The sequence below is a fragment of the Ptiloglossa arizonensis genome, chromosome 6 (genome assembly GCF_051014685.1).
Source record: "Ptiloglossa arizonensis isolate GNS036 chromosome 6, iyPtiAriz1_principal, whole genome shotgun sequence".
NCBI classification, from domain to species: domain Eukaryota; kingdom Metazoa; phylum Arthropoda; class Insecta; order Hymenoptera; family Colletidae; genus Ptiloglossa; species Ptiloglossa arizonensis.
In genome coordinates this window covers 6099613-6126688 of record NC_135053.1, presented here as the reverse complement: position 1 = coordinate 6126688, position 27076 = coordinate 6099613, and the positions used below count along the sequence as shown (strand labels likewise).

Genomic DNA, 27076 nt, shown 5'->3' with positions numbered 1-27076 from the left:
AAATTAAAATAAAGTTTGTTATCAATCGTTAGTTTTCATTGTTTAATAAAATTTAATATTGTGTTACAATAATATTACAAATTGAAATAAAGTTTGATATCGTTCGTTAGTTTTTATTGTTTAATAAAATTTAATATTGTGTTACAGTCGTGTTACAAATTAAAATAAAGTTTGTTATCAATCGTTAGTTTTCATTGTTTAATAAAATTTAATATTGTGTTACAATAATATTACAAATTGAAATAAAGTTTGATATCGTTCGTTAGTTTTTATTGTTTAATAAAATTTAATATTGTGTTACAATCGTGTTACAAATTGAAATAAAGTTTGATATCAATCGTTAGTTTTCATTGTTTAATAAAATTTAATATTGTGTTACAATAATATTACAAATTGAAATAAAGTTTGATATCAATCGTTAGTCTTCATTGTTTAATAAAATTTAATATTACGTTACAGTCGTGTTACAGATTAAAATAAAGTTTGATATCGTTCGTTAGTCTTCATTGTTTAATAAAATTTAATATTGTGTTACAATCGTGTTACAAATTGAAATAAAGTTCGATATCGTTGCGTCCGAATCTCTGTATTAAAGATGTTTGTAATTTTACCAAGGACCGTTACATTTGATTAATGCAGCGAGACTTGTCTATTATAATTTTCTGTATTTTCTAAATTTCTGAATTACCCTCTGATATCTGGAAATCTTACTATTGTACAATCCAATCGCTAAAAGCCTACAAAGTGCCCCTTGCGAGGTTTGGCTTGTGGATAGTGTTTCGTCTTCTCGTTCCCCGCTAGTACGTGTACAGATTAATTTTAATCGAGTCGATGAGAATCCGAGCAGAATATTCGTTGATTTTCCCTATAAAACCGTGCAAACGTATATCGACGTATACTCGGTCTCCGTACAACAAATCCAGGGTACAATGGACCAAGGTGCAACTGCATCTATGATGTTACTCGAAAAAGCAGTTTCAAGTACTCTCTTCCGTCGCTACTTGCGTACGTTTCACGGATGAATGACGACTAGATGAATAACACAGCAGACATTGAATAACGAGCGTGGTTTCTGCGCAGGCTCTACGCGAGAGGAAGATCACTCGCTGAAAGAACCGGATGTAATATCTTAATCCCGTTTTCGAAGTACACGTGTACCGTGTTGCGGTAGATTACCCTCTTCTTTAAAGAGACGTTCATTACTGACTAATTTATAGAGATCGCATTTCACGAAATGGAAATAACCTCGTGTATAATTTCTCTCATTTATTCGTAACGATCCGTCGATATCTTTTGTTTAGAATTTGTCTCATTTGGAAATGAAGTTGCGTCATGGAATACGTGTAAATTTTGTTTCAATTCTATGCGCGTGGTGTGTATAATTGGTTAACTGAAAATTTGCAAGCTCAACTTCTCGAATTCTGTACGCTCTTCTTAATTATTGAAAATATAAGTTCGACGTTATCGTGGCTCGTGTCGATTTCAATATTCCTCAAGACGAAGTATCCTTCCTAACTGCAGCTACGTACAAATTATGTACGATTTCTTATACATAAAGATGTAAAAACGCGCGTAAGATTTTCTTGCAAATTACGCTTAAAATTGTTAATTCCACGGGGTTTTAACGGAACTCTTTTATTGCCCACTGATTTATTCGCAAAGCGATTAATCGTCCAATTCATGAACCGTTTTAATCGCGTAACACAATGTAGATTATTCAATGACGCAAAAACATAGACTTGTAATTACTTTTGTCAACAGATGTGCGTCTTTAACGTCGTTCACATTTAGTATCAAAAGTTGATTATGTTCTATAATAACTTACAGACGAAAATAAAACGGATACATTTGGCAGCCAAATAGAGAAACTATATGAATTTTTATTCAAAGAGTTAGAAAATTTCGCGACTCGAGATAATAAGGGCAAAAGGCTGAAATTATTTTTCGATATTATTTGTTCGCGAATGGTTATTCATATTTTGTACAAAGTTTTCGTATTTGGCGATAAAGAACTACTTGTTTTTCAAACGATTGTCCTTACGTGCTCTATAATAGAAAATACATACATATACACGCATGTCTTATTAAATATCAATATTCAATGTTCTTTGTATCGTTATGGTTTTTATCGCAAGTGGTAGAATACTTTCGTGACTCGCTGTATTACTCCGTTATTGAATGTATTACAATTGTACCCTTCTGGCCTTCCAACGTGTCATTTTATCTCGGATTCTGCAGTTGCTTTCGTCGAGGTGAATTCGTTTAAAAAGGTGGTAATAAACAACTCAAATAAGTCACGACCAATGTAAAGAAACTGGATAAAAAACAATTGACGTTTCAAGTCGGATACAGCATCGAGTACTTTGAACGTTTCGCCTCCACCAATGGCGTAGCTCGCAATAAACACCGGACTTTAGAACAAATCTACCCTATAGAATGTTACATCGAAATTAATAGCAACTCGCAACTCGACACGCGTTCAAATATTATTATCGAATCATCTGCATATCTATTTATTTACTTATCGTGATTCAACTATTGGTATATCTTTGCACTTGATTATTTTTCACAGCTCAGTTATGCGAGTAATCTATTCTTTTGCAACAAAAATATGCGCCTTGTGCCAAGCTGACAGCACAACTAAATGTGTTTGTATTCACATTACCTACATATACCGTACACACGATTAGATAATTCCACGTTTCAAATGAAAATATTGTTGTAAACGCGACACCTCTTTCGTACAACTGAACACATCGAAAAATATAGTCACGTTACGTTAAAATGAAACTTATTAAAGAATGTATATACGGTTCGAGGTTACTCGATAAGATTGTTCCATCGCGCGCTATTTACACGTAGAAAAAATTGAAACCACTCAAATTCGAGGTGATCGTCGAAATGTAAAACTGTGACTTTCGAATCGTTTTTTTTTCTTCAGAGATTCGTCTTACGAAAACGATGAAAAATCTTCACGAAAAAGTATTCGAGTTCAAAGCAACAGAAATGAAACGTATAAAATGGAACGGTGTGCTCGTTTAATGAAATATTTTGCAAAATATTCATTCTCGATAACTCAATCCCTATGATCCCGTTGAAAGAACGATCAACTTCCACTTTGACGATTTTTTGTTTTCATTTCATCGTAAGAAAATTCTATCTTATCACCGTGCGACACGATCCTTTATTCAATTTTTCGCAGTTGCGTACAGCCGAGTCGTTGAACGCGGTATTTTCGTTTCAAATGACAAAATCGGGACAACCATTCGCTTAAAAGCGGGGTAGACGAACCGATGGATGTTTTTATCACTGGTGATGCTTTCTCCTCGATGGAAATTATGCTAAACGCGACGTTGTTCGAAAGCCCGAGCGTTTGCTGAATTCCGAAGTGATTTGTTTCACTTCGATGAGTGAAAATTCAAAACAATTGAAATAAGGTCGTGTCCGAGTTCATTTCCATCGGGACAACGTCACCGATCTTTCTTTGTTAACAGTGTCGCAAAGACGTAACGAAAGATATAAAAATATCAAGTTACATCGGTGAATGCAATTGGATTCGACACGCGATAAAGTTCACTCTCGTCTGCATCCGTGCGAAACGATGATCGTTCGCACTGCACGAACATAAACAGCGAGTCCGGTGTAAAACTTGTCGCTCGAGATCGAGAATCGCTATGAAATCTGTACCGAAGCTGTAACTTACGCAACAGAACGAAATTTATGAAATATTCGACATCTTAACGAGCGACAAATTTGATTTATTTCGCGATGCTCGATCACTCTCAAGTTCGATGTATCGAACGACTTGCATTTTTTACCCCCGTTTGAAACATTGTAATCGAGGTGCATCGATCTTGTGCATCGCTGCTCAAATCGATGGAAAATCTGTCGTTAACGATTCGGCATGTTAACGACTTCCCTGATTTCGATGACCTTGAAGTTTATCAGAGGAGAACGATTACCGAGTACACGCAACGCACGATTAAGTATCGTTTTTATCTAATTTTGAAAGTATAACTATCGTGGCGATTTAATGGATTATCATTCCTTTACAGTCTTTAAAGTTTCTACCGGGTATACGTAATTTGTTCGTAGTTAAGAACCACGACGAGTCGATTCTCTTCAAATGTGCCACGAAATATGAATTTACCATTAATTGTTCAGCATCTCGGTAAAATCCGATCGGGCGTCAAAATTCGAACAAGTTTTGTTCGTTTGCCGTCAGTGTTCGAAACTGGGCTTGTAAACGTAAAGAAAAAGGTTAGAAACGTACAGTCATCGGAAGATAAGAGGAAAATAATAGGTTAGAATTATTTATCCGTCGTTATCTCGGACTGCTTACCGATGTAAATAATTTTTAATGTTAAACAAGATTCACGAGTAATGTGGAGTCATGGTGCAGATTATAAACAGCGTCCTCTTAAAACCAACAAACGTATACATTATTTCTACGAGCTAGAAGCAAAAACGTTCACACGACTTGTACACATTCGGAGCAAAAAGAACAGAAGAAAAAAATCAATAAATTATCATTTTAAAGTTTTACGAAAGGTTAGTTAAGAAATACCAGTTTGACACGCGTACCGAACTTAACACAGCAGAGTGTCGAACATTGCAAACAATTGTTGCACCATATTCCAATAAAGCACACTCGATCGATACGATTCTCCCGTGTTGCGAATAGAAAAAAAATAAATTACAGAATAGAAAAAAAATAAATTACAGAATAGAAAAAAAATAAATTACAGAATAGAAAAAAAATAAATTACAGAATAGAAAAAAAATAAATTACAGAATAGAAAAAAAATAAATTACAGAATAGAAAAAAAATAAATTACAGAATACAAAAAATAAATTACTTCAAGGGGTTATTGCTACGTGGACTGTCATTTATTTCGGTTCCTTTTGTGAGTTTCGTCTTTAATGGTAGGAAAGTTATTTTGTAGCGAGATATTCCAGATATGTTTATCCATGTTACAAGGGCGTACAAAAATTCAGTTTCACGTTCATTCATTCGCATACGAAATGAATACGGTTAGAATCTAATGTAAAGTCACTCGATCGCACTTTGGACCGATTAGCTAGTCAATAATACACGTACGTAGAGATTCTATCCATCCAGGCTATCGTTAATGCATGGAATGCACAAGAGACTTCTAATTTAATAGAAGCAAAGTAGTAATTGTCCGAACGCGTATTACGATCATCTGCGCCAGTGTGAATAGAATCGGTTTCGTGCTACATAATAACTACGTATGGTACAGTGGATCGAAAAAGTATTCGTGCACTATATTAGAAGGAAATTCCCCTAACTTACAAGTCTGATTTCAACGAGAGTCTGTGTGCGTGTAAAACATACCGAGAGAAAATCTTCCCCAGAGAATAAAATCAAGACCTGAAAATTCAACGTTTCTTCAATTCTTCTGATGCAATTTGTCAGAGAAGGGGGTTAAAAACTGAACATTCTTTGTAAGAAAATTTTTATTGCGTCTTACACGATCACGACGTTACAAAGAAAATGAAAATCGTTGGCAGAGCTCTCCGATCGTACGAAATCGATTTTTCACAAACAACCTCGTAACAGTGCGAAATAAAGCAAAACTTTTCGTATGAAAAGTGTCCTGAAAAAGAATTGCGTTAAAAAATATGAAACATTAAAACCTTCGAGACTTGATTTTATCTTAGAGAAATTTCTTCGGGACGAAGAAACTTTCGTTAAAATCAGTTTTACAACCAAGAAGAATTTCCTTAACGTATAGAAAAGTACGAATCATTTTTAGAGCCACTGTGCGTCTTGAGAAACTAAGAACGAATGGCGATTATTCTTTACTTCGAGACACTCGTGAACCTCTTCCTTTGAACATACTTCAAGGTCGTTGATAATGTAAATAATTCTCGGACATGACCGGAATAAGAAAATAAGGATCAGTTTTTCGAGGACAGTTCCCGTAATCCAGTTCCAGAAATTCGTATTTCTACGCCTCTGACTTTTACCTATCTCGCACACTGCCCTAAACATGGACGAAGGTCGAATAACAACAACAAAGAATATTTCGGTGACCGAGCGTATCTTAATTTCTTCAAGAGGGTTTCACCTTACTAATTTAAAAAAAGATCGATATTTTTTTCCATTCTTTTCAAATTGAACACTTTAAGAATACTGTTCTAAAATATTACTCACAGACGAACAAATTTTTCTATATGTGCATCATTATGCTCTACATGCACAAAAACTTTCATAAAATCTCTTCCTTTGAACATACTTCAAGGTCGTGGATAATGTAAATAATTCTCGGACATGACCGGAATAAGAAAATAAGAATCAGTTTTTCGAGGACAGTTCCCGTAATCCCTCGCAGAAATTCGTATTTCTACGCCTTTGACTTTTACCTATCTCGCACACTGCCCTAAACATGGACGAAAGTCGAATAACAACAACAAAGAATATTTCGGTGACCGAGCGTATCTTAATTTTTTCAAGAGGGTTTCACCTTACTAATTTAAAAAAAGATCGATATTTTTTCCATTCTTTTCAAATTGAACACTTTAAGAATACTGTTCTAAAATATTACTCACAGACGAACAAATTTTTCTATATGTGCATCATTATTCTCTACATGCACAAAAACTTTCATAAAATCTCTTCCTTTGAACATACTTCAAGGTCGTGGATAATGTAAATAATTCTCGGACATGACCGGAATAAGAAAATAAGAATCAGTTTTTCGAGGACAGTTCCCGTGATCCCTCGCAGAAATTCGTATTTCTACGCCTTTGACTTTTACCTATCCATTTATCAGTCGAGACGATTCGCAGCAGCATTCGCGCATAAATACCCGCATGCGCTGTAGTAACGATAGCTCGATGGTGAACTTGTCGATAGGCACGCGTGTTTGTATGGTTTCCACTTTTAATAAATCGCGCGCACCGTTTATTGTGGAAACGAATCGGAGTTGCTCGCGCTTAAGGGAGTATTGTGTTTTAAAATTTCAAAAGAATTTTGATTGTTTTTTCATTCTTATTTAATTTTCTCAAAGAGCACGACTTTGAGAACACGTGTGCAAAACCGTTTGCTTCGATTCGTGCAAATGTCAATGTTACAGATGTTTGAATATACATATTGTGGAATCGTGAGAGCCAAGAGAACAGCATCTTTTTCAGAAGAGTCGTTAAACAAGAAGCTATAACTTGAATCATTTTTTATATTTGTGGACGAAAAAAATACTGTACGTACTTACAAGATGGACGAGTATATCTGTAAAATCTCGCTACGAAATAACCTAACTGACATTGAAAAAAAAAAATCGAAAAAGTAGCTTCCTGGACAGTAGCATCCCCTTAACATCGTTTTACACCACATTTGTTTACACCTTGGTCAGGGAAGATAAAAAAACGTACTGTTATATTTTGTCTACAGACAAAACACGTTAATAATAAAATATCCCCGTGACAAGGTAATAATAGATAGAGACGGATCGTCTATTTGAAAACGTCTCAAAATCGAATATTTTAGAATCACCAAATATTATACTCACAGGGTTGTATTATGAATTATCATTTCTAGAACGCATAACGATCGTATTGCGATATCTTTGCAAATAACGGTGGAAAGGAGAGTAAAATTTTGTTACAATTGGCGAGCTAGACCGCTCGAATCTATGTTCAATTTTATCGATAAAAATGATTTCATCGGACCGAAAACATTATTACGACCCACTATTATTAGAATTACCGAGCACTCGTTTATTGTTTCGTTCTCCGTGCAACGATTACACGCGTCTTTTCAAATTTAGATCGTTCCTAGCGATGCCAACGCGAGTAGACAGAAAACATCACTTTGACAGATAGTTCGAAAAACACTTACCTCGTTCGTCTCGACCCAAATGATCCTATCGCGGCAAATACTGCACGAGACGCGAAAATAATGATTTCGGACGACAATTCGTTCGACCTGTGCGAAGAAAAAATGGAGAGAGGCAAATATGATGGATAAACTGGGTACTTTTTTTATTTTCGACTTTCTTTTCCAAAATACACGCAAGCAATCCTTCCAGGGCATTCGATAATTTACACAATTGTGAGAAAGAAATCTCGTTAATTGTTAGATTCGGGACAACTATTGTCGATGAAATTTGGAACGTATTCTAAAACTAAAAACAGCCACTATTATCGAACGAGGTGTTCGATTAACGCTAACTGTATATAGTATACAACATTTCGCTTATAGTCGCTTTTGTAACAACAGTGTACGCAACGAAAACTGTTAGAAATTGAAGTTTCGACATTTTTTGCTTCGTACAACTTTTCAATGGAATCGGTAATAAACGAAGTTTAAAATTTTCTTATAAAAAATTCACCACGCTTTTAAATATCGATACCTAAAGGTACGCGTTCCGTTAAAAAAATTCACCCTTGACATCTCGTAAACGAATAAGTTACTTTAAACAATCGTTTCAGTAACGTGCGTTCCCTTCGATACCGTGCAATTTCTATTTTGAAACTTTTCGTTTGCAGAACACGTATTTGGAACATTTCTGTACAACGCGAGAGCAAATTGTCGATAAAATGTATGCGCGTGGATCAGTTAAATGTACTTATGTAATCGATAAACTTTAATATAATGTACAGTCGTCTCAGAATTACATAAGTAATTTAAGAGTAACGATCAGTTGTACGTGACAATAAGTAGTAATAATCGCATTAACGACCCAGTATAATAGCGTGTGCATATCATTTGACGTCGTTTCGTATTTCATGCACGAATTATATCATTGCCACTATCGAATTACATCAGTCGCAGCACGACACCATTGTGTTATTCTTTCGCTGTATTTATGTGTTCATTTATCCGAGCATCGAAACAATTTACGCGAGAAATCGATCTGCTCGAATAGTCGAATGCATCGAAATTTTCCCCCAAGTGTCAACGAACAATTACAATCTTCACAAACGATCGAACATCGGATTTTGTTCGGATCTTGTTCGTTGTTATCTAATTTCTAATTGGATGAATAGTCATCGTTACACGTGCACACTGGAATAGAATAATTCCAAATTCTTTTGGAAGACGACCGAAACTGGTTTCGATAAATATCCGATAATTTCGAACCGGTTTTAATAAATATCCCATTATCAAAATTCCGATTGCTTTTCGAACAACGAATTGATATTTCCAAGAAGTAACGCGTAATTTTACAAATCTCCGGTTTTCTCTGGATGGTTACTCGTTTGACCAGCCGTGTCTGAAAATCGGTTTGCGTTGCCCGAGTGCGATCAATTTTGCGGGAATTTATAAAAAATAAAACGCAATCGTGTTCGTTATCGCGTCAGGTGAAAGCAACTGTTGTCGATGAAATTTGGAACGTATTCTAAAACTAAAAACAGCCACTACTATCGAACGAGGTGTTCGATCAAAGCTAACTGTATACAGTGTACAACATTTCGCTTATAGGTGCTTTTATAACAATAGTGTACGCAACGAAAACTGTTAGAAATTGAAGTTACAACTTTTCAATGGAATCGGTAATAACCGTGATATCGATCCAAACCTTCCTGCCTTCAATAGTGAAAAGCAGCAAAACCTGTTCATTTCGGTTCAAAATGTAGCTCTCTATTGTATAATACAGGATGGACCAACTTGGACCGACCGATGTAGAATTCGTATAAATAAATATTAACCGGTTCAATAATTTCAACCCGTTTCTGCATTGGGTATGTAGCCGTGATTAATTTTTATAAAATTCTTTACGATCTGCCCGAGAAAAGACAAAAGTAACGAGTAAATCCTAGAAAAGTTAGAATTTTTTAGAAACAGTCAAAACCCAAGAAAAAGAATACCTGCAATGTTTGTTTGTTGAAGAAACTTTGCTGAATTTAGACATTTTCTTGTGCTCGGAAAATTTAGCCGCTTAACGTTCAGTTTGGGTATTGATTAATCAACGGATCCAGTATCCGAGAAGTAATTTTGTTTTTATAGTTTTCGAGAAAATTGAATGAAAATTCTTGCAACAGAAAGTTAAAATGAAAATGTTATGTACACAGGGAAGCGGTAAAGTATTTTTTGTCGTATTCAAACGACGTATTCCAACTCTGGCCAATGTCGGGTTACTCGACTAGTTAAAACATTAATTTATGCGGTGTGCGTGAGTTTTCAGTGGTGCTACTCGACAACGCGGTAATATTCGTACGAAACTTTTTCACGCATCAAATTTTCGATTAGTTTCGCAGAGCTGTTGAAAAATCTGTTATATTACGCAAATAGTATTATTCCGTTAAGAGCCCGAAGGAATTCTAATAACGATCAGTTGAATAATTCAAATTTTATGCAACTTGTTTGTAACAGATCTTGCGGTGGTGTAACCGTAGGAGGACTATCATTGAATACTTGTATGCATTTTGACATGAAATTTTACAATATTGCGCAACCACGGTTGCTAAATTCCAACGGTTTTTAGCAATAATACTCGAATATATTTTACAATCTTGTTTCGTACTCTTCTCGAAATACGTGGTTCTCTATTAAAAAGTATAAAACATTCTCGTTGTTCATGTTCAGCTTGTACGTGATTACAGTTTATTAACTATCATTGACAACGAGATAAATATTTATCCTTAATCGGTACAATGTCTTCAATCTCGCTACAAATTCGAGAAAGGATTCGAATACGTATAAATAATTTTAATTAATTAATTAATCGTTTAATTTTACAATTAAACGTTTTGTATGTTATAACGATTGAAGACTCAAACTTTCACGTTCTTCAGTTGTCGAAGAGAATGTCCAAACGTCCTGAAAATTTGTAAATGAAATTTTCTCGAACATTAAACGGCGTATGAAGAAATGTTTCTCTACGATTTCGATTTTTTCATAAGAAAGCCTATACCTTTTCGTTTCCTCCGTCAGTTACGTCGCGTTCAATGCAATACTCGAGGTTGTTTTATCTCAATAAGTGAATGTACCTTGCGAATGCACGTAGGATTAGAAAGTATGATTCGTTCAACTTACAGATACAGAAGTGGATGTAAACAATAAATTGTCACGTGATTGGAATGCAATTAGCCCGCTATGTCGATACCGAACAACTGGAACAATATTCGGGCAATAGTTTTTTTTATCGTCGCATAATTTACAACAGCGAGAGGAGATATTTTCTCTCGTATTGATGTAGCGAGTGCTCTAGTAACATTGTACGTGGTACTAACGAGCAAAAGAATTCAAAATTTAACAAAAATTTGATTATTTCGAAATAACTATTAAATTCGTAAAACCGAGAGAAATGACAGCAGTGACGTAACCAGCAATTCTGGAACTTACGTCATTAAATTTACGATCGAAGTCTTTCAGAGAGAAGTTGCTTACCTTTCCCCTAAATCTTTTTCAATACTGGAAAAACATAAACTTGTGAAGCAATGTCGATTAGATTCGACTATATATTTATATAAAATATACAGTGGCTTCGAACAGTATTCGTATGTTATATTATATGAAAATTCTTCTTACCTGTAAGACAGATTTTAATGAAAGTTTGTGCACGTGTAGAGCACAATGGTGCACGTATAAAGTAATATTTTTGTCCACAGGAAATTTCTTCAAGAAGGGGAAATCAAATCTCGAAGGTTTTAATCCTTTTTTTTTTTTAATGCAACTCTTTCTCGACCTTTTTTGCAACAGAGTAGTGGAACACTAAGAGCTGAATATTTTTCAGTATTCACTATTACGAAATTGTATTTGAAAAATCGAAGGGAAATCGATTTCGTACGATTGAAGAGTTTGCAACGACTTTCATTTTCTTTGTAACTTCGTAGTCAAGATACGACAAAAATTTTCTTTTCAAAAAAATATACAATTTTTAGTGTTCTATCGTTCTGCTGCGAAGAAAGTCCCCCGGAAAGATTTTATTTAAAAAAATGTAGAAACGTTGAATTTTCGAGTCTCGATTTTATTCTCTCGAGAACATTGCTTCTCGAGAAAACAATTACATCGTATGCGTGTAATTGTTTTTAACAATTACATAATGTAGCATATAATGCTTCACATGCACGCAAACTGTCGTTAAAATTAGACTTGTAGATTAGAAGGAGAATTTCCTTATAATATAGTGTACGAATACTTTTTTCGATCGACTCTATCTGATAAGACAGAATTTTCGGACCTGTACCTATTCACTATTTACAATAAAACTAATTGGTATAATTTGTTTGTCCTCTCTTTCTTACAATCGTAATGTACTTTTGCAGGATGGTAGAATATAGATATCTATTGGAAAACGTAGTACGTTAGATTTAGATACTCGATAATTTTAAAGATATATATACACATATATGCTAGTAATTGATATTCAACATACTTTACGTTATACTACGTACAGCCAAAGGTATTCTTTTATTTGTAAGAAAAAAATAATACAACCGCAAACTTTTCTACTATTTACACCACGAAAATATCGACGAAACGGACCACCAATATTGACAATACATAGCGCGGGACGTATCGTACATAACTTTAATTATTTGTATCTTTATAATCATCGAACGTCCTCACTTAATGTTTTACACACTGCAACAGCGTTCAAGTGTTCTCTCGTCTCGCGAAAGCACGTGAAACTCGAAAGGGGACAGTTTTTGGGTCACCCTTCCCTTGTAATTATAAATGGAGGATATAAATTTAATAGAAAGGTATCCGTAACAATGTAATCGTGAAATCTTTTTTTCACGTGTGTTCACAGCGGTGCAAGCAGCCTCAAAGACCCTGATGGATTCCTTGAACGAGATATATGAAAGCCAGTGGACTGGCCATGATCTGTTGTACGTGCAAGCCCAAAATCTAGATATGTTGTGGCAAGACTTCACTCATAAACTCGCTGATCAAGTTCTCGTGCCTCTCAACACATATCAAAGTCAATTTCCAGAGATGAGGGTACATCTTGCAACCTAAGTTATTATAAAAATTTCCTTTCGTTTTTTTACACGCTGTTTGTCCAAATTATTTAAAACAATTCTATCGTTACGAGTTCGAAACAGTTTGGAACGATCGACAATTCGTTTCGATATTTCTTTTTTTTTAATCGTACTTTGTTTTTATTTCTCAAATATTATTCAATTATTCATTCCGGTAACTTTATCGGCAAATAAATTCCTGAAACTGAGAACGGTGCGTATATGAGACAATTTTTCATCTTTTTCGACTCACGCCATTCTCATTTTCGGATATTCGAACGCACAATTGTACGTTGTATAGCGTAGTGCTACACTCTTCGAGGTTCTTGTACGTTAATTTTTTATTTCGTCGCGTGATATAACGTAACGGTGCAATTGCGCGTAAACGATAGAGCTGTGATTATCGTGGTGGAATTTACAGAAAAAAATCGACAAGCGTGGGCGGAAGCTCGTAGATTACGACAGTCAGAGGCACAATTTCCAATCGCTACAGTGTAATCCGAGGAAACGGGACGAGCTTAAAGTTTCTCGAGGAAAGGAATTATTGGAGGAGGCTAAGCGTACATACGAACAACTTAATTCGGAACTTCATGACGAATTGCCTGCCTTGTACGATTCGCGTGTTCTTTTCCTCGTCACTAATCTGCAAACCTTGTTCGCTGCTGAACAAGTATTTCACACCGAGAGTGCTAAGGTACGTATAACAATTCCATTCACCGTAACCATTCACCTCTTTCTTAATTTTCTATTTTATCAAATCTATTATAAATCTCGAAAATTGAACAGCGCTAGATGTCTGTGTCGATGTTCAAAAATATACGTAAATATTCGACGTTGAGTACTTTTTACAAATTAATCGAAATTTAATGTATAATGTATGTAACGCATATAATATATACATATATATATATATATATATATATATATATATATATATATACATAATATATATTATATATATTATATACATTTAAAGTAGAAAATATAAATACGATTTTACCAATGCTGTTGTGGAAATATTACCGATCAGTTGCTCGAAGCAGATAGTAATTTTTCCAAGAAAAAGACGAATTGTGTAATATTCGACGAGAAGAGCAAATGAATTATTTGTAAGTCACTCGATAAGCGGGATGTGTCGTTCATTGATAGAAATTGAAATTAAATTTTTTATACTTTCACAACTTTCTACGGATTATTTTTCATCGGGCGTAATGGATTGTTGTTCAAATTTTGATTCAAACGTGGCAATTTCTGCTTTCGAATGACAATATCGAGAACACCAGTTCACTGAAAATTAGGATAGATAGCAATTCTTATACCGAGCAAAAGCCTAACGTTTCACAAGTTGTACAGAAAGCGATGTCAATTATCGGTTATAATTAACAATTGAAATTTTCAATTGTAATTGTCAATTTTCAACCTAAATACATTTCATCCAATACTCTAACAAGTCTTACCTGCTCGTATCGTTACAGAAACTCAGGGTTCAAAATTCTTTTCTTTTTCGGAATATTGTAAAAATAACATTTTTCGTTCATTAATCTCCGTATCCAACGGTAAGTGTCATATTTCTATTTTTGCTTTCGGTGAAGAAATTTAACAGAAAACTGTTATCAAAGTCCTCTGTAATTATCTGTAATTAACGATTATTTAACGAATTCCTTTCTTAATCTTTTCTCCCAACACGGTCGTATTATTTTAGAAACTTTTCCTAATACCAAGAAAACGTATTGAAATTATTATGAATACACTTCTTTGTATTTCCTTGACATTGTACTAAAAGGCCATTGTCCTTGATCGAATAGTATGTTAGTAGTAAAAATAATTATAAAGTAGTAGAAATAAGAACAAAATTTGATGTAACATTATTTCATCCGGTGTTTTGTTTGAAAAAAAATCGATTTTGAAGTTCATCCAACCTTGCAAGCGATTAAAAACGATCCAGTTAACGCGTATACAAATACTAGTTGTGTTTGTTCAAGATAGCGTTAATCGATAATGGTACGGTTAAAATAATGCAAACTATTTCTACTTATTATTCGTCTTTTGTTTCTTAGAAATTTACAAATATCGCTGAAAGTGTTCTCGTTTTCGTACACCTAAATGTGCTCACCGACGTAATGATGACTGAACAGAGTGTAATGTGTTATCGCTTTTTAATCTTTCGAATTCTTCAACAATTTCTTGTTTCAAATGTGTATTGTTTGGAATATCCTCTGTGTATACTTATTCTTTGATATGCCCTAACTATCTTGGACAAACACAACGGGTAGTAGAATATACGATAACCAGATCGTATTTAATCGTTTAAGTAGTTGAACAAACTTCAAAATTTTACATGAATTTTTTTTTCTTATTTTTTCACTCTTGCCCAAATGTTCTACGATTTTCGACCCACCCTGAACAAAGTTCGGGTTTTTTTCCCGTAAGTGTGCAACGTAATTAAATGAAAGAAATTAATCGTTAAAATGAAATATTTCGAAACCACGGTTGATGGTAAAGTCGAATGAAAAGGTAAAGAACATATTGTATTATAAAATGGATGATTATTCAGAAGTTTGGCCTACTCACCGATTTCGATTACTTATGCATATGTTATAAAGGACATACTTTAAAATCATTTTTTCCTCTGTATGTATATGCAGACTATTTTAGTTTTCGACATATTTGCAAAATTCTGTCGGTACTATTACGTTGAATAATAACTATATGTGCACGTTCATAGTGAAGTATGCGTCAGTACGTGAAGCTGAGCAACTGCCAATTACTTATCGTTTTAAGAAAAACTAGCCCTATCTTAATTTAATTCATAAAAATTAATATCATTTTGATAGTTACGAATTGGATTAAGGCAGAGCTAGTTTTTCTCTCGTCACTGTGTGGAACGAACATAACTCCAATTACCCAACATCGTTTTTCATTTAGTCCATCCAACGTACAAAGTTGATTACCACCTTTGCCAGCTATTACGACATCATGTGTTCATAGGAACAATAGATAAGCGACCATCACGTACGTAGTACTAGCAAAATTATTTTACGAATATCTCGAAAACTAAGACAGTCTTCATATATGTACAGGAGAAAAAATTATTTCAAATCTTGCCCTCTACAACTTATACACAACATAATCGAAATCGTTGTGTAGGCCAAACTTCTAAACAATTGCCATAAAATGATTAGAATTGATTTCCTATTATCAAAAACGTGAATCATTGAATGAAATTCAAAGTTTGTTAAAACACACAAATATTTGTTGTTATCGTATAATATAATTTGAAGCTTTGTCAAACAGAGTAGTCATACGTATGTATCTTTCGTTGTATTTTTGTCTACTTTCTCGATGTCTTATCGTTAAAGAGTAATTTTTAAATTTAAACATACATCGTATACTTCACATACACGCATAAAAGCTTCTATTGGGTTGTTCGTTTTCCAAAATGGAGAATATATAATTTAAAAAAATGTTTATACACTCTAAAGAAATCGTGTTTCATTTTCACAAAAAAAAAAAAAAAAAAAAAAAAAAAAAACGAAATAACTTTCCGAACAACCTAATAGTCACGTTTTTATATTAGATTCCGAGGATGATGATTTTTTAGCAGATAATGGAATATCTGAAGTGGGAAATCACGCATCTGTGTGTAATTCCAGTAGTACGAACGAGGAAGTATAAACGAATTACACCTCAATTGGTAAGAAGATAATTTATTTATCAGAAAATGAAACCATCGAATGGGCAAAACAATCATCGATAAATTCTGAAAAGAAATTTCTCCAACGATCGACTCCAGGGATTGCAAGACATGCTACTGCAAGGATAACGAATCAGCACACTTTGTTCGAATTATTTTTTCTCCCTCCGATAGAAAATATCATACTGAATAGTGTAAATAAAAATGGAAAACGTGTATATAAGAATAATTGGAAAAATGTAACGTCCATTGATTTAGATACATACCATTGGTCTTCTATTACTAGCAGATGTGTAGAAATCTGATAATGAACCACTTGAGAGAGTTTATTTTCCTGTTTCTGATATAGAAAGTATCATACCAAATAGTATAAATAAAAATGGAAAACGTGTATATAAGAATAATTGGAAAAATGTAACGTCCATTGATTTAGATACATACCTTTGGTCTTCTATTACTAGCAGATGTGTAGAAATCTGATAATGAACCACTTGAGAGAGTTTATTTTCCTCTTACAATATCTTTGAAAACTTTCAAAATCATTTCTGGAGTAATTCGGTCCGATGATTGAGCATTGCGTCCATGAGAAATAAATTTACTCCCATGAGAAATTTATAGGTGACAAATGGGTGGGAAGTTGATCGTAGATGAACTGATAACATTTAGAGATAAAGTGCCTATTTCGCCAATATATGCCTCCCAAGCCTGCAAAGTATGACATAGAATTTTAGGTTTCGTGTCACAACGAATCTAATTACACATATATAGAACGTACAGTCTCATACAGGCAAACAACGCGGAAGTATTTCCGAAAAACAACAAAGACTTTAAATCGTCCTCGATTTATGTTTAGAACTGAAAGGTTACAACATGCGACGGTTTTGTTACCTGCTATGAGTTGAGTCAACAATTATTGATCGAAACGGTGGAGAAAATAAAATTCCTCCCCTTGAATCGTTGTTTATTACTAGAGGATGTCTGTGCATGTATGTCAGTCACAAAAATAAATGTATTCTTCTAGAAAGTAATAAGTAAATACATATCACCGCGTAATTTCGATAAACGCACATATGAAAAAATTGTAAAACAATGTTAGATCACAATACAACTCTGTCTCTGTCGATAGAATAGATAAAATGGTGATCATGTACGCAAGGAGAAAAATTGATCGGTAGTCTGTTATTGTTTTCATAAATATCTTGGATCGCTAAACTTGGATGAGAGTTTACGATCACATATAAAATGCTAAGAACACTTTTTTAAACTTGGATCGCTTCCTGTATTCGTTTTTGTAAAATAAATCCAACATGGAAAGTATCTTCTTCCAAAAAAAGGCTTGTGCTCGTAGAAAATCTGGAAAATGCACCAACTCAAAAGTACATATGTACATATATTGCACCATGAAAATACTATCCATGCAAAGACAGCGAAAGAAACGTTGGAAAACATTACAAATCTGTCGGAATTCATTGTTTCAACATCGACTGCAATAATGCCTGGCCCTAGAAAAGGGGGCAGATGCTATTTATGCAATAGAAAGGAAAATAACAGTTCACTAAAATGTATGAAAATTTGTTTTCAAAAAAAAACATTATAACAAAATATGAATAAATAATTTTATTCGCAATATATTAAAATGGTAAAAAATATAGTAATATATTTGTAAATTTTCTTAGACATTTGGATGATTTTTGCCCCGAAGACCTTGAGTTTGTATGTAGTTAAATCGAAGACAGTGAGTGTATTTATTCAATAATAAACGTGGTTTTTTAAATCACTTCGCCTTAATGTTTTAAGTCGTGCAGAAAATTTTGAGTATTTTTTTTTTTTATTTAACAATTTCTCTTGTGCTTATATTTTTTACTTACGCGCTAATTTACAATGACAAAAATACTAAATTTATTGACATTGCACTCAAAGGAAAGATTAGAAGCCAATACCACTTAAATTGGATTTGTATACACTGCTTTATTACGACATGCTAACTCGAGTGTCTGAGTTAGAATCTTATCTGATATCTTATCACAATTTTAAAATATTTGTTTACAACGAAATTTGTCTCACTGTTGTTCGTTTATATCTGCATGTAATGCTAGGAACATTCTTTTCGTTCTTGGATTTCTTTATTTCGAAGTACCAATGCACATAAATCCTGTCTCGAAATTTGACGAGAACTATCATTTCGTTCAATAATATATCTCTATAACTGAAACGGAATTGAAAAATCAAGACAATAATAAAACGAAGAATTCACAGTCAGTTTATTTAGACATTTGAGAATAAAGTTAAAAGACGCGCAGAGAAAATTCGAGTTACGAAATGAGAAAATACGCATTAATTAAAAATCAATTGCTTAATACAGACTGTCAAGTGGGAGCTTAAAAACACACCGAAGAAATATGATTTTTACCACAACTACATTTGTGAAAATATATTTATTACTGTCCTTCGACAACATTAGGCTCAAGAAGGGACATTTTTTGCATAAATTTTTACAACTTTCTTTCTTCTGGTGTTATTTACCTTACACCTTTGAAGAATTTTAATAACTTAATTTATATCACTAGTTGTTCCAATATTTCACTTGAACTTTTACGAAATACTTGTATGTTCTTTCTTGTTATGAATAGCACACGTGTGTTGTTATTATTAAGTTCTCAAGAGTGTGTTCGATAATACAATATTTAATAGCAAAAGTCATAGTTTATTATGGGTTTGTATATTTATCGATGAAATGTGTCATATGAAATGTTTATTTAGCAAAAATGAAACAGATTGTGTTTCAACGTCGAAGTACTTTTTATTATTTAATAAATTATTCCGTTCGTTCGTTTCGATAAAGAAATTAACACACTTTTAATTCGTTAATATTTCGAAATTGTCTAGCTTCTCTATAGACTGCTTGGACAAAGTGTCGCCAAGAATTCTGAACGATATATTTTCTTCGTCAGCCGGGAAAAATAATCGTTAACAATTTTAGTAATACGAATTGCAGTATCCTCTTGTTAAAAAATGAAAGTGCCTACCAACAAAGTGTATCGCGCACCTCTTAATTTATTGTTGTATTAAATTATGATAAGCGGTGGGATTCGTTCGGCTTTCAACGAATACGATATCAGTCTTTTTATTGTGGCCAATACCCTCTCAAATCATTGCACTCGCTCCATCCGTTTGACGTTGCACTTTTGTAAATTTCTCTTTTTGCGCGTAACGATAGTAAATAATCGTGGCCGTAAATATAAATTTTCATCGTCTTGTGAACCTGTGACGATCCTCCTCGTGTCCCGCTCCCGATGCAAAGGCTCCGTTTCGTTGTATAAGATTCTCACGTGTCTGGAATACACGACGAAAGTTTTTAAGATTAATTTCAAGCTCACCTTTCGCGAAGAAATTTCGATACGAGACACGAGCTTAATGCAACACGCAACCGGCATGTTTTTCACGAGCAGAAATCGCGAGGGATCACTCGCTGCTCTCCTTTGTACCATTATTATTCGTATCTTTCGACAGGCTGTAAATAATTTTCCTGCTTCTCTTCGTAGACTTCGCAATTGATCAATTTTATTTCTTAACTCGATGACCGTTTGAATTTCCCCTTTGTATCCCCTTATTACAATAAATATTTCCAATACTTCCAAGGCTGATGGTCTACGCACAACACTATGTTCGAGCAACTCAAGTACAGAAAGACACTGAGGAATTTACACGAAAACGTGCTCGAGTGTGCTATCGTTTCGCCATCTTCTATTTCACGTTCACGATTTTGATCGATGAAGGGAATGATAGCAAAGAATTCGGAATTCTGAATGTATCCCTGAGAACTTAACGACATCACGTGTGTGCTATCTTTTCGTCCGGGATTGTACCATGTAACTGGATATTCTTCCGAATAACTGTAGTTCAATAATTTTATATTTCAGGTATATTCTGAACTGGAAGCAATTGTTGATAAATTGGCCAACGAAAGTCAAAGAGGATCGTACACACTGAAGAAAAATACGGAACCACAATCTCCAAAATCACCAAACGCCAACTCTTCGTAAGTAAACTGCTGAAAACACGCTCGCTTGATATTACGAGTTAGAAATTATACAACGTTAAACGACTCTTACTTGTTTCAGTTTAATAATCAACACACAACCGGCTCAGAATAACATTTCACCAGGTGATTATTTATTTTGCATCTACTCACGTCTTTTTGCATTTGAATCGTTTGTCTACTAATATCTTGTGCATGTATGTAACGTAGCCGTGCCACATAAGAAGTTGCCGAATACATAATTATGTGGCTAAACTTTTAGTTTTGAGTGAGCTTTATTGCGTGTTACAGCTGTGGAAGATTCTGCTCCGGCAGCAAGAGATACGTCGCCGACTACTCAATTAAACGGCAATGCTAACAGCAATGCTAACAGCAATGCTAACAGCAATGCTAACAGCAATGATAATTCCCTCAATAATCAGGATGAGTCTCCGCAAAGCACAGTCGCGGCCTCTAAACGAGTGGAAGAGTTGTACGATATTCCTGTTGGTAAGTATGTTGTGTAGGTGTAAATGTCATCGGTTGCGCGACTGACGCCTCAAAAGACAAAGATTAATGTAGTCACGATTGAAAGTTTTTTGACCAAACAGTTTGCGAAATGTTCTTCTATATGTGTAATTAATGTAAATGTCAAATTGTTATTAAACTAATCATTACTAAATCTAAACAATACGGAGTACAATTTGGAGTGTTTTATACACATTCGGCTAAAAGTTGGAATTACAGCTTAAATGTGCAAGAACACATTAGAGGATAACATGTACCATGAATTTTATTTGCGGTAACTAAAATAATTAATTACATAATCACTTCTTAACGAGTTACATACATAGATGTTTGACAGCTCCTACATTGGTAAGCATGTATAGAATATATCTGTATCGTAGATTCCGTTCTATTTTTTATGAATATTGATAATATCTTTTCGGAAAGAAAATCAAACGGAAAACGGTAAAGCAATTCTCCAAATTAATACTCGAAATACGTAACGTGTAAATTTGTAATATTATATATTGTGAAAATAGGAGTATGTTGCCTGCCCATTTATGCATGGTCTTGCTGAAACATTGAAAAGAAGCATAATAATTCTGACTCTCAATTATGTATCAGAATGTTCCACAAAAGATTTTAATAATTAAATCCAATTTATACATAATCATCGAAAGTCAGAGTTCATACAGAACTATATCAGAGGTCCATGACTAATGAGGCGGATTCAATTATTTTAGAGGTGGAATATGAAAATGGTACCAATTTCTCTATAGGGGCAACAACTGACAACTTGCCACCTGGGGTTTTGTATAGAGTCAAGGCTACTTACAAATATAGATGCGAAGATGTGGATGAATTGTCATTTGATGTTGGTGATATTATTCGTGTAGTGGAGTATGATGATCCAGAAGAACAGGTCTGTATTTTCTTGTTTAATTTTTCTTCTAAAAATTTGCTAGTATAAAAAGCTTAATAAACATTATACGTAATACTACTCTAGATTACTGTACTCGTAGTTATAATAATAATAATTATTATTATAAATACAACGAAATATTTTACTTTAGGAGCAGGGTTGGTTAATGGGTATCAAGGAAGGTACGAATGAAAAGGGTATGTTCCCAGCAAATTTCACAAAGCCACTGTGAGAGCTTTACCGAATTCAGCTATTACACTCCAATGCTCACTGAAACAGCGTATTCTACTTTAAGAATAGTTTCAATATTAAAAGTGAGAGTCACACAGTCATCTGAGGTATTATACATAGAAAACAAATAAATAATGAATACACAATGAGGGGCTATGGGAAGGGAAAGGGGGTGTGATAAGATAGTTACGCTGGAGGGTACTGTGGAGAATTAATCATCCCAAAGTGCCTTAACCCAGCCACTGTCTGTGCCAACATTCATTGTCTGTAATATGAGATCTCTCATATCCAATGTACGAATACACATCATTAATAATCGAATGAAATATTTAAGTAATTAAATAATATATTGTAATACATCATGCAATACTATAATATAAAAATCTATATATTAAATTAATATTATTTTATGAAATTGTACATAGAAGTATACATTTTAAGAATATTTTATGGAATAACTTTGTGGCTACTGAAATTATCATTAAGAACTAATGTAATGATTAAGACATCTCTGCAATACCCTTTTTTGACAAGGGCTTATCAAATCTTGAAAATCCAATTACAGATCTGCATTCATATATTAGGATTTTAGGATCTTTATTTATGGGATGAAAAAAATTACAGTTAGATCCCGTTAAGGATATTAATATAGACGATATGCCAAATTTTCGATGCAATTGAGTAGTTTATAACAAAATTATATAATGAAACTTCAATACATCCGTATATCAAAGCTAAACATTATAATATATAAATAATAAAAATGTTATCCTAAGAATTTTCTATATAATTCTATTAATAGGAATATTATATGTTCTATTAATGATATATATCTGAAAGTTTATTCTCAAAATCTGATTCGCATCTTTTTTGTTACAATACATCATACTTATATAAATAAAATATTCAACGACCAAGTATTTTTCTGATATACATATATAGAAAATCAAATGATAATGATGATGATAATTAATTAGGTTATTATTACTGCCGTTGTATCCATTTGTGTAGCAAAAGTAAATTAAATATCAGCCGATGGTCCAATGAAGAAAATTTGTAGCGTTAATCAATACTCGTTAGATAGATTTCTTGAAACAAAATCTTACACCAAATCTTGTATAACAAATAGTGCTACCATAATGTATGATTACAAAGTAGTACAAGGAGTCTACCAATTTCAGCTTCCACTAAGTTGTGTGTCCTTTTATTTTATCATATTGATCTGAGACATACAGAATGTAGGAAAGTTGGATTGTTTATTTTATAAATGAAAAATTTTATGGTTGAAAGATTGATCCATTGTCACACTAATAATTAACCCCATGTACGAATTGAAACTGTAGACAATTAATATGTTCGTTTGTGAAGCATTGCAGGTGCATGATACGAAAACGTGATGTTGACATATTTTACAATTATATTATATAATTATATGATATTCATAATGATAATAAATGGACGTACATTTATATTATATGAAGTGGACCAACAAAAAGCAGGTGAAAAATAACAAAAATATTTAATTAATGATACTTACTAGACAAAAAGTGTCGATACACTTTTTTCGTTTTTAAGTGCAAAGAGAATTTACATATGATATACGAATGCGATATTAAATTCAGTATACAAAAGTCGACGATTCAATTAAATGTTATTAAATATTATATAATGCAACACATCATGCTTCACTTCAATATTGTGAATACAGTTTTCATATAATCTGAACAAGTACACATTCCATTCATATTCGAATAAATAAGTAGTAAGTTTAAAAAAGATTTTCAATGATCAAAACAAGAATTAATTTGTCTTCATTGTTTCCATTGATTATATCGCACTCTCTAATTTTATCGCGTTATACTGAATACCACAGAATTAAAAAGTAAAGTATGAAAGTTACTTCTTTATTTCAGATTTATATGATTATTGTTTTATCCTTTCGCATGTTTAGCAGTACTGTTCCAGCAATTTTTATGTAACTAATAGTGCGTATGTGCCAATATGATGCAGTATTCTATTTACCGATAATGTGATGTCATTAACTACACTATTATATTACAAATTAAATGCAATTGTTAGTACTGTTTAGAACAACATCAACTATTATAATTACAGAGTAACATAAATTTTAGTCTACCGAAACAGATATGTATTTAGAATGAGCAATAATGTAAGTAACAACAATTACTGGAAAATAGATCTATTAACGGTACTAATATGATAAATTATTCAATCTTTTGGAAAAGTAAGCAAATGCATTTAACTAACTTAAAGAAGATAAGCAGGTATTAAATGTGCTATTCTTTCTGATTTTTAAATGAAAATAATGTAAATTACAAATTCAATAACAATATTGTGTGCAAAAGATATAAAATATGGTGACAGAAATTGCAATTAAAATGTGAAATCATAAAATAAATGTGACAAGTCTTCTATTTTAATATACTTTATGACTAATGCAAAATGTATTCAAAGTTACTTGTAAGTATAAATTTGATATTAGCAAACGTATGTGTTATATATTAAAATATATTTCATGAAATAATTACTTCTTGTCTTCTTTATGTTGAATTTATTTATTAATGTGACATACAAGCAACAACCATTGATGTTTATTAGAATTTTTAATGCATCCAAGTAAGAGTAGTGAGGTCTGAATTTAGTGTAGCAGTGGAGCAATCAATTGTTATATCATTTGTCATTTTTATGTCTTGTTGTTTTATTTTACTGAAACAATCAGTCATATCTTTATAACCTTAATATAAACTATAATACGTATATACATTTATCGCTTTAATTGTCCTTTTCAACGACGACGATCATAATAAACAATTACTGGTTTGTAGTATAAGTGTTTATGATTTAAATACGTGTTTTGTTTAATAGTGAACCTTGAAAAGTACCTTTCCTTCGTTAACCCTTTTAATTATCTTATCAAATTACAGTAATGAAGAAATTTTATAATGAAGAATTTTAAATCTAAAAGAACATGTGTTGAAATCAATTTATATTCCTCTTTGACGAACAACTTGAAAATTTGAGTAAACTTTTGTACATAAATGATAACCAAAATGGAGATGTAAACAGCAATATAATTATTTATACCAGCAGATTAGTATGTCACGATTTCACGAACGAAAATGTTACACACGATGGAATAATTCTACTTTACGTAAATCTCATTCTTTCTCATGGATGGCTACATCAGAAGAGGAAGTACATTGTCTTCGTGAACCTCAATTATCAACATCTCTTCTTCCAATAGCACAACATTATGTACCTTTAAAAGAAACTTCTTTGGAATACTGCTTATGCGGTAGACAGTGTAATAGGAAAAAGTCATCAAGTTCATCATACGAATCTCATGATATCAAGGCAATATTTTAATTCATATTCTATTGATTAAATGCGAAAAAAAATTTATAAAACATTGGTGTATCTTATTTATAGATATTAAAGTACTTAAATTGTCAAAAACCTCAAAAAATACAAAAGAATTTGGAGCTTCACTTAACTGAAACTCAAGTAGAAGAAGCTTTAGCAGAGGATAAACAAACGGCTTTAATACAACATTTAGATTTAAGTACTGCAGCTCTTGAAGCTCTAGTTCAATATGGACAATCTTTGCAAGTGTCACAATTAGCTGTATGTAGAGTACTTAATATTAGTCATCGATTGGCACTTCCTCAAACATATTCAACAAACTCTAAATTTGATTCAACGGATTTAACAATACAACTCCAACAGGTACATCAGAACTTTAATTATTATTATATATAAAATAAAATATTTATAACTTCAACAATAATTCATGCATAATCGGTAAAGTAATAAAATTTTAATGAAAAATTCTTATTTATAACATTAAATATTAATATTAATATTTTATTTATATCAATTAATAGTTACTAACAATTTAATTAAATAATGTATTATTTATATCAGCTAGAAAGTGAAAAACAAAATAAGTTACTCATTTTAAAAGATTTAATAGAACATTGTTCTAAAGATATAGTACTTCCCAAACATTTATACGAGCTAATGAATGATAATTATATAAAGAGAAAAGACTTTTGCATAGCAGCAAAGAATTTCAGGAACTTTCTTAGTAATTCCAAATTATCCATACCTCAAATGGAGAAGCTAAATCGACAATATAACACCATTCTAAACGACTATCAACAAAGTAGACACATGTTAGACTTGGAACTGCCAAAAGTGATAAACATGTACGATATTAATAGTAAAATATTTCTCAGTTTTATTTTATTTTTACAAACATTTAATTGTTTATTGTTAAGAATAAATATCAACTTGAATATTATAGGCGATTAACAGTGCTTCAAGAAGGTTTTGAGAAATTTGGAACATTTTATAGTAACACAAATGATAACGAAATGGTAACATTGTTTAAGTCAATCAGAGAAATGCTTTACAAAGATAATTCAGATTCAGGTAAACAAAACATTTCTAAATATAACGGAGTATAGTACTTACAAACCATCAATGGTTTTAACATGAGTTTATGATTTTATTCTTATATTTAATAGCAAAACTTTCTCATGATCAACTTTTGCCAAAATCAGAAATATGTCAAAAATGTAAAATAAATTGTGTTATTGAAAAATGAAGTTAAAGTGGAAATATATTATCTATTGATAATACATCTGTTAGTCATGGTTCTCAATCTATGAAATGCAGTATATACAAATTATGGACTTCATGAAGCCTTATACTCTGGTTCTAATCCTGTTAGCAAATGATACCA

At 32.7% G+C, this 27076-nt stretch overlaps 2 protein-coding genes across 5 annotated transcripts in view; both read left to right on the top strand.

Moving 5' to 3' along the window:
• The window catches only part of Amph (amphiphysin), a 114308-nt gene extending 89139 nt beyond the window's left edge, over nucleotides 1-25169 (top strand). Inside the window, exons 3-9 of one of the 4 annotated variants that reach the window (XM_076314096.1) lie at nucleotides 12726-12916; nucleotides 13358-13630; nucleotides 20551-20669; nucleotides 20752-20795; nucleotides 20961-21158; nucleotides 21935-22077; nucleotides 22229-25169. In XM_076314096.1, the coding sequence (XP_076170211.1) occupies nucleotides 12726-12916; nucleotides 13358-13630; nucleotides 20551-20669; nucleotides 20752-20795; nucleotides 20961-21158; nucleotides 21935-22077; nucleotides 22229-22309 (1049 nt within the window). In that variant the 3' untranslated portion in view covers nucleotides 22310-25169. Of the gene's footprint in view, nucleotides 1-12725; nucleotides 12917-13357; nucleotides 13631-20550; nucleotides 20670-20751; nucleotides 20796-20960; nucleotides 21159-21898; nucleotides 22078-22228 lie in introns of all 4 variants that reach the window. The other 3 variants (XM_076314095.1, XM_076314098.1, XM_076314097.1) reach the window with 3 other exon arrangements.
• Nucleotides 25170-25503: 334 nt separating this feature from the next.
• LOC143148366 (uncharacterized) lies at nucleotides 25504-26670 on the top strand. Its single transcript, XM_076314659.1, has 3 exons — nucleotides 25504-25683; nucleotides 25759-26055; nucleotides 26254-26670. The coding sequence occupies exons 1-3, from the start codon at nucleotides 25504-25506 to the stop codon at nucleotides 26641-26643; spliced, it is 867 nt and encodes a 288-aa protein (XP_076170774.1). The 3' UTR covers nucleotides 26644-26670.
• Nucleotides 26671-27076: the final 406 nt, after the last annotated feature.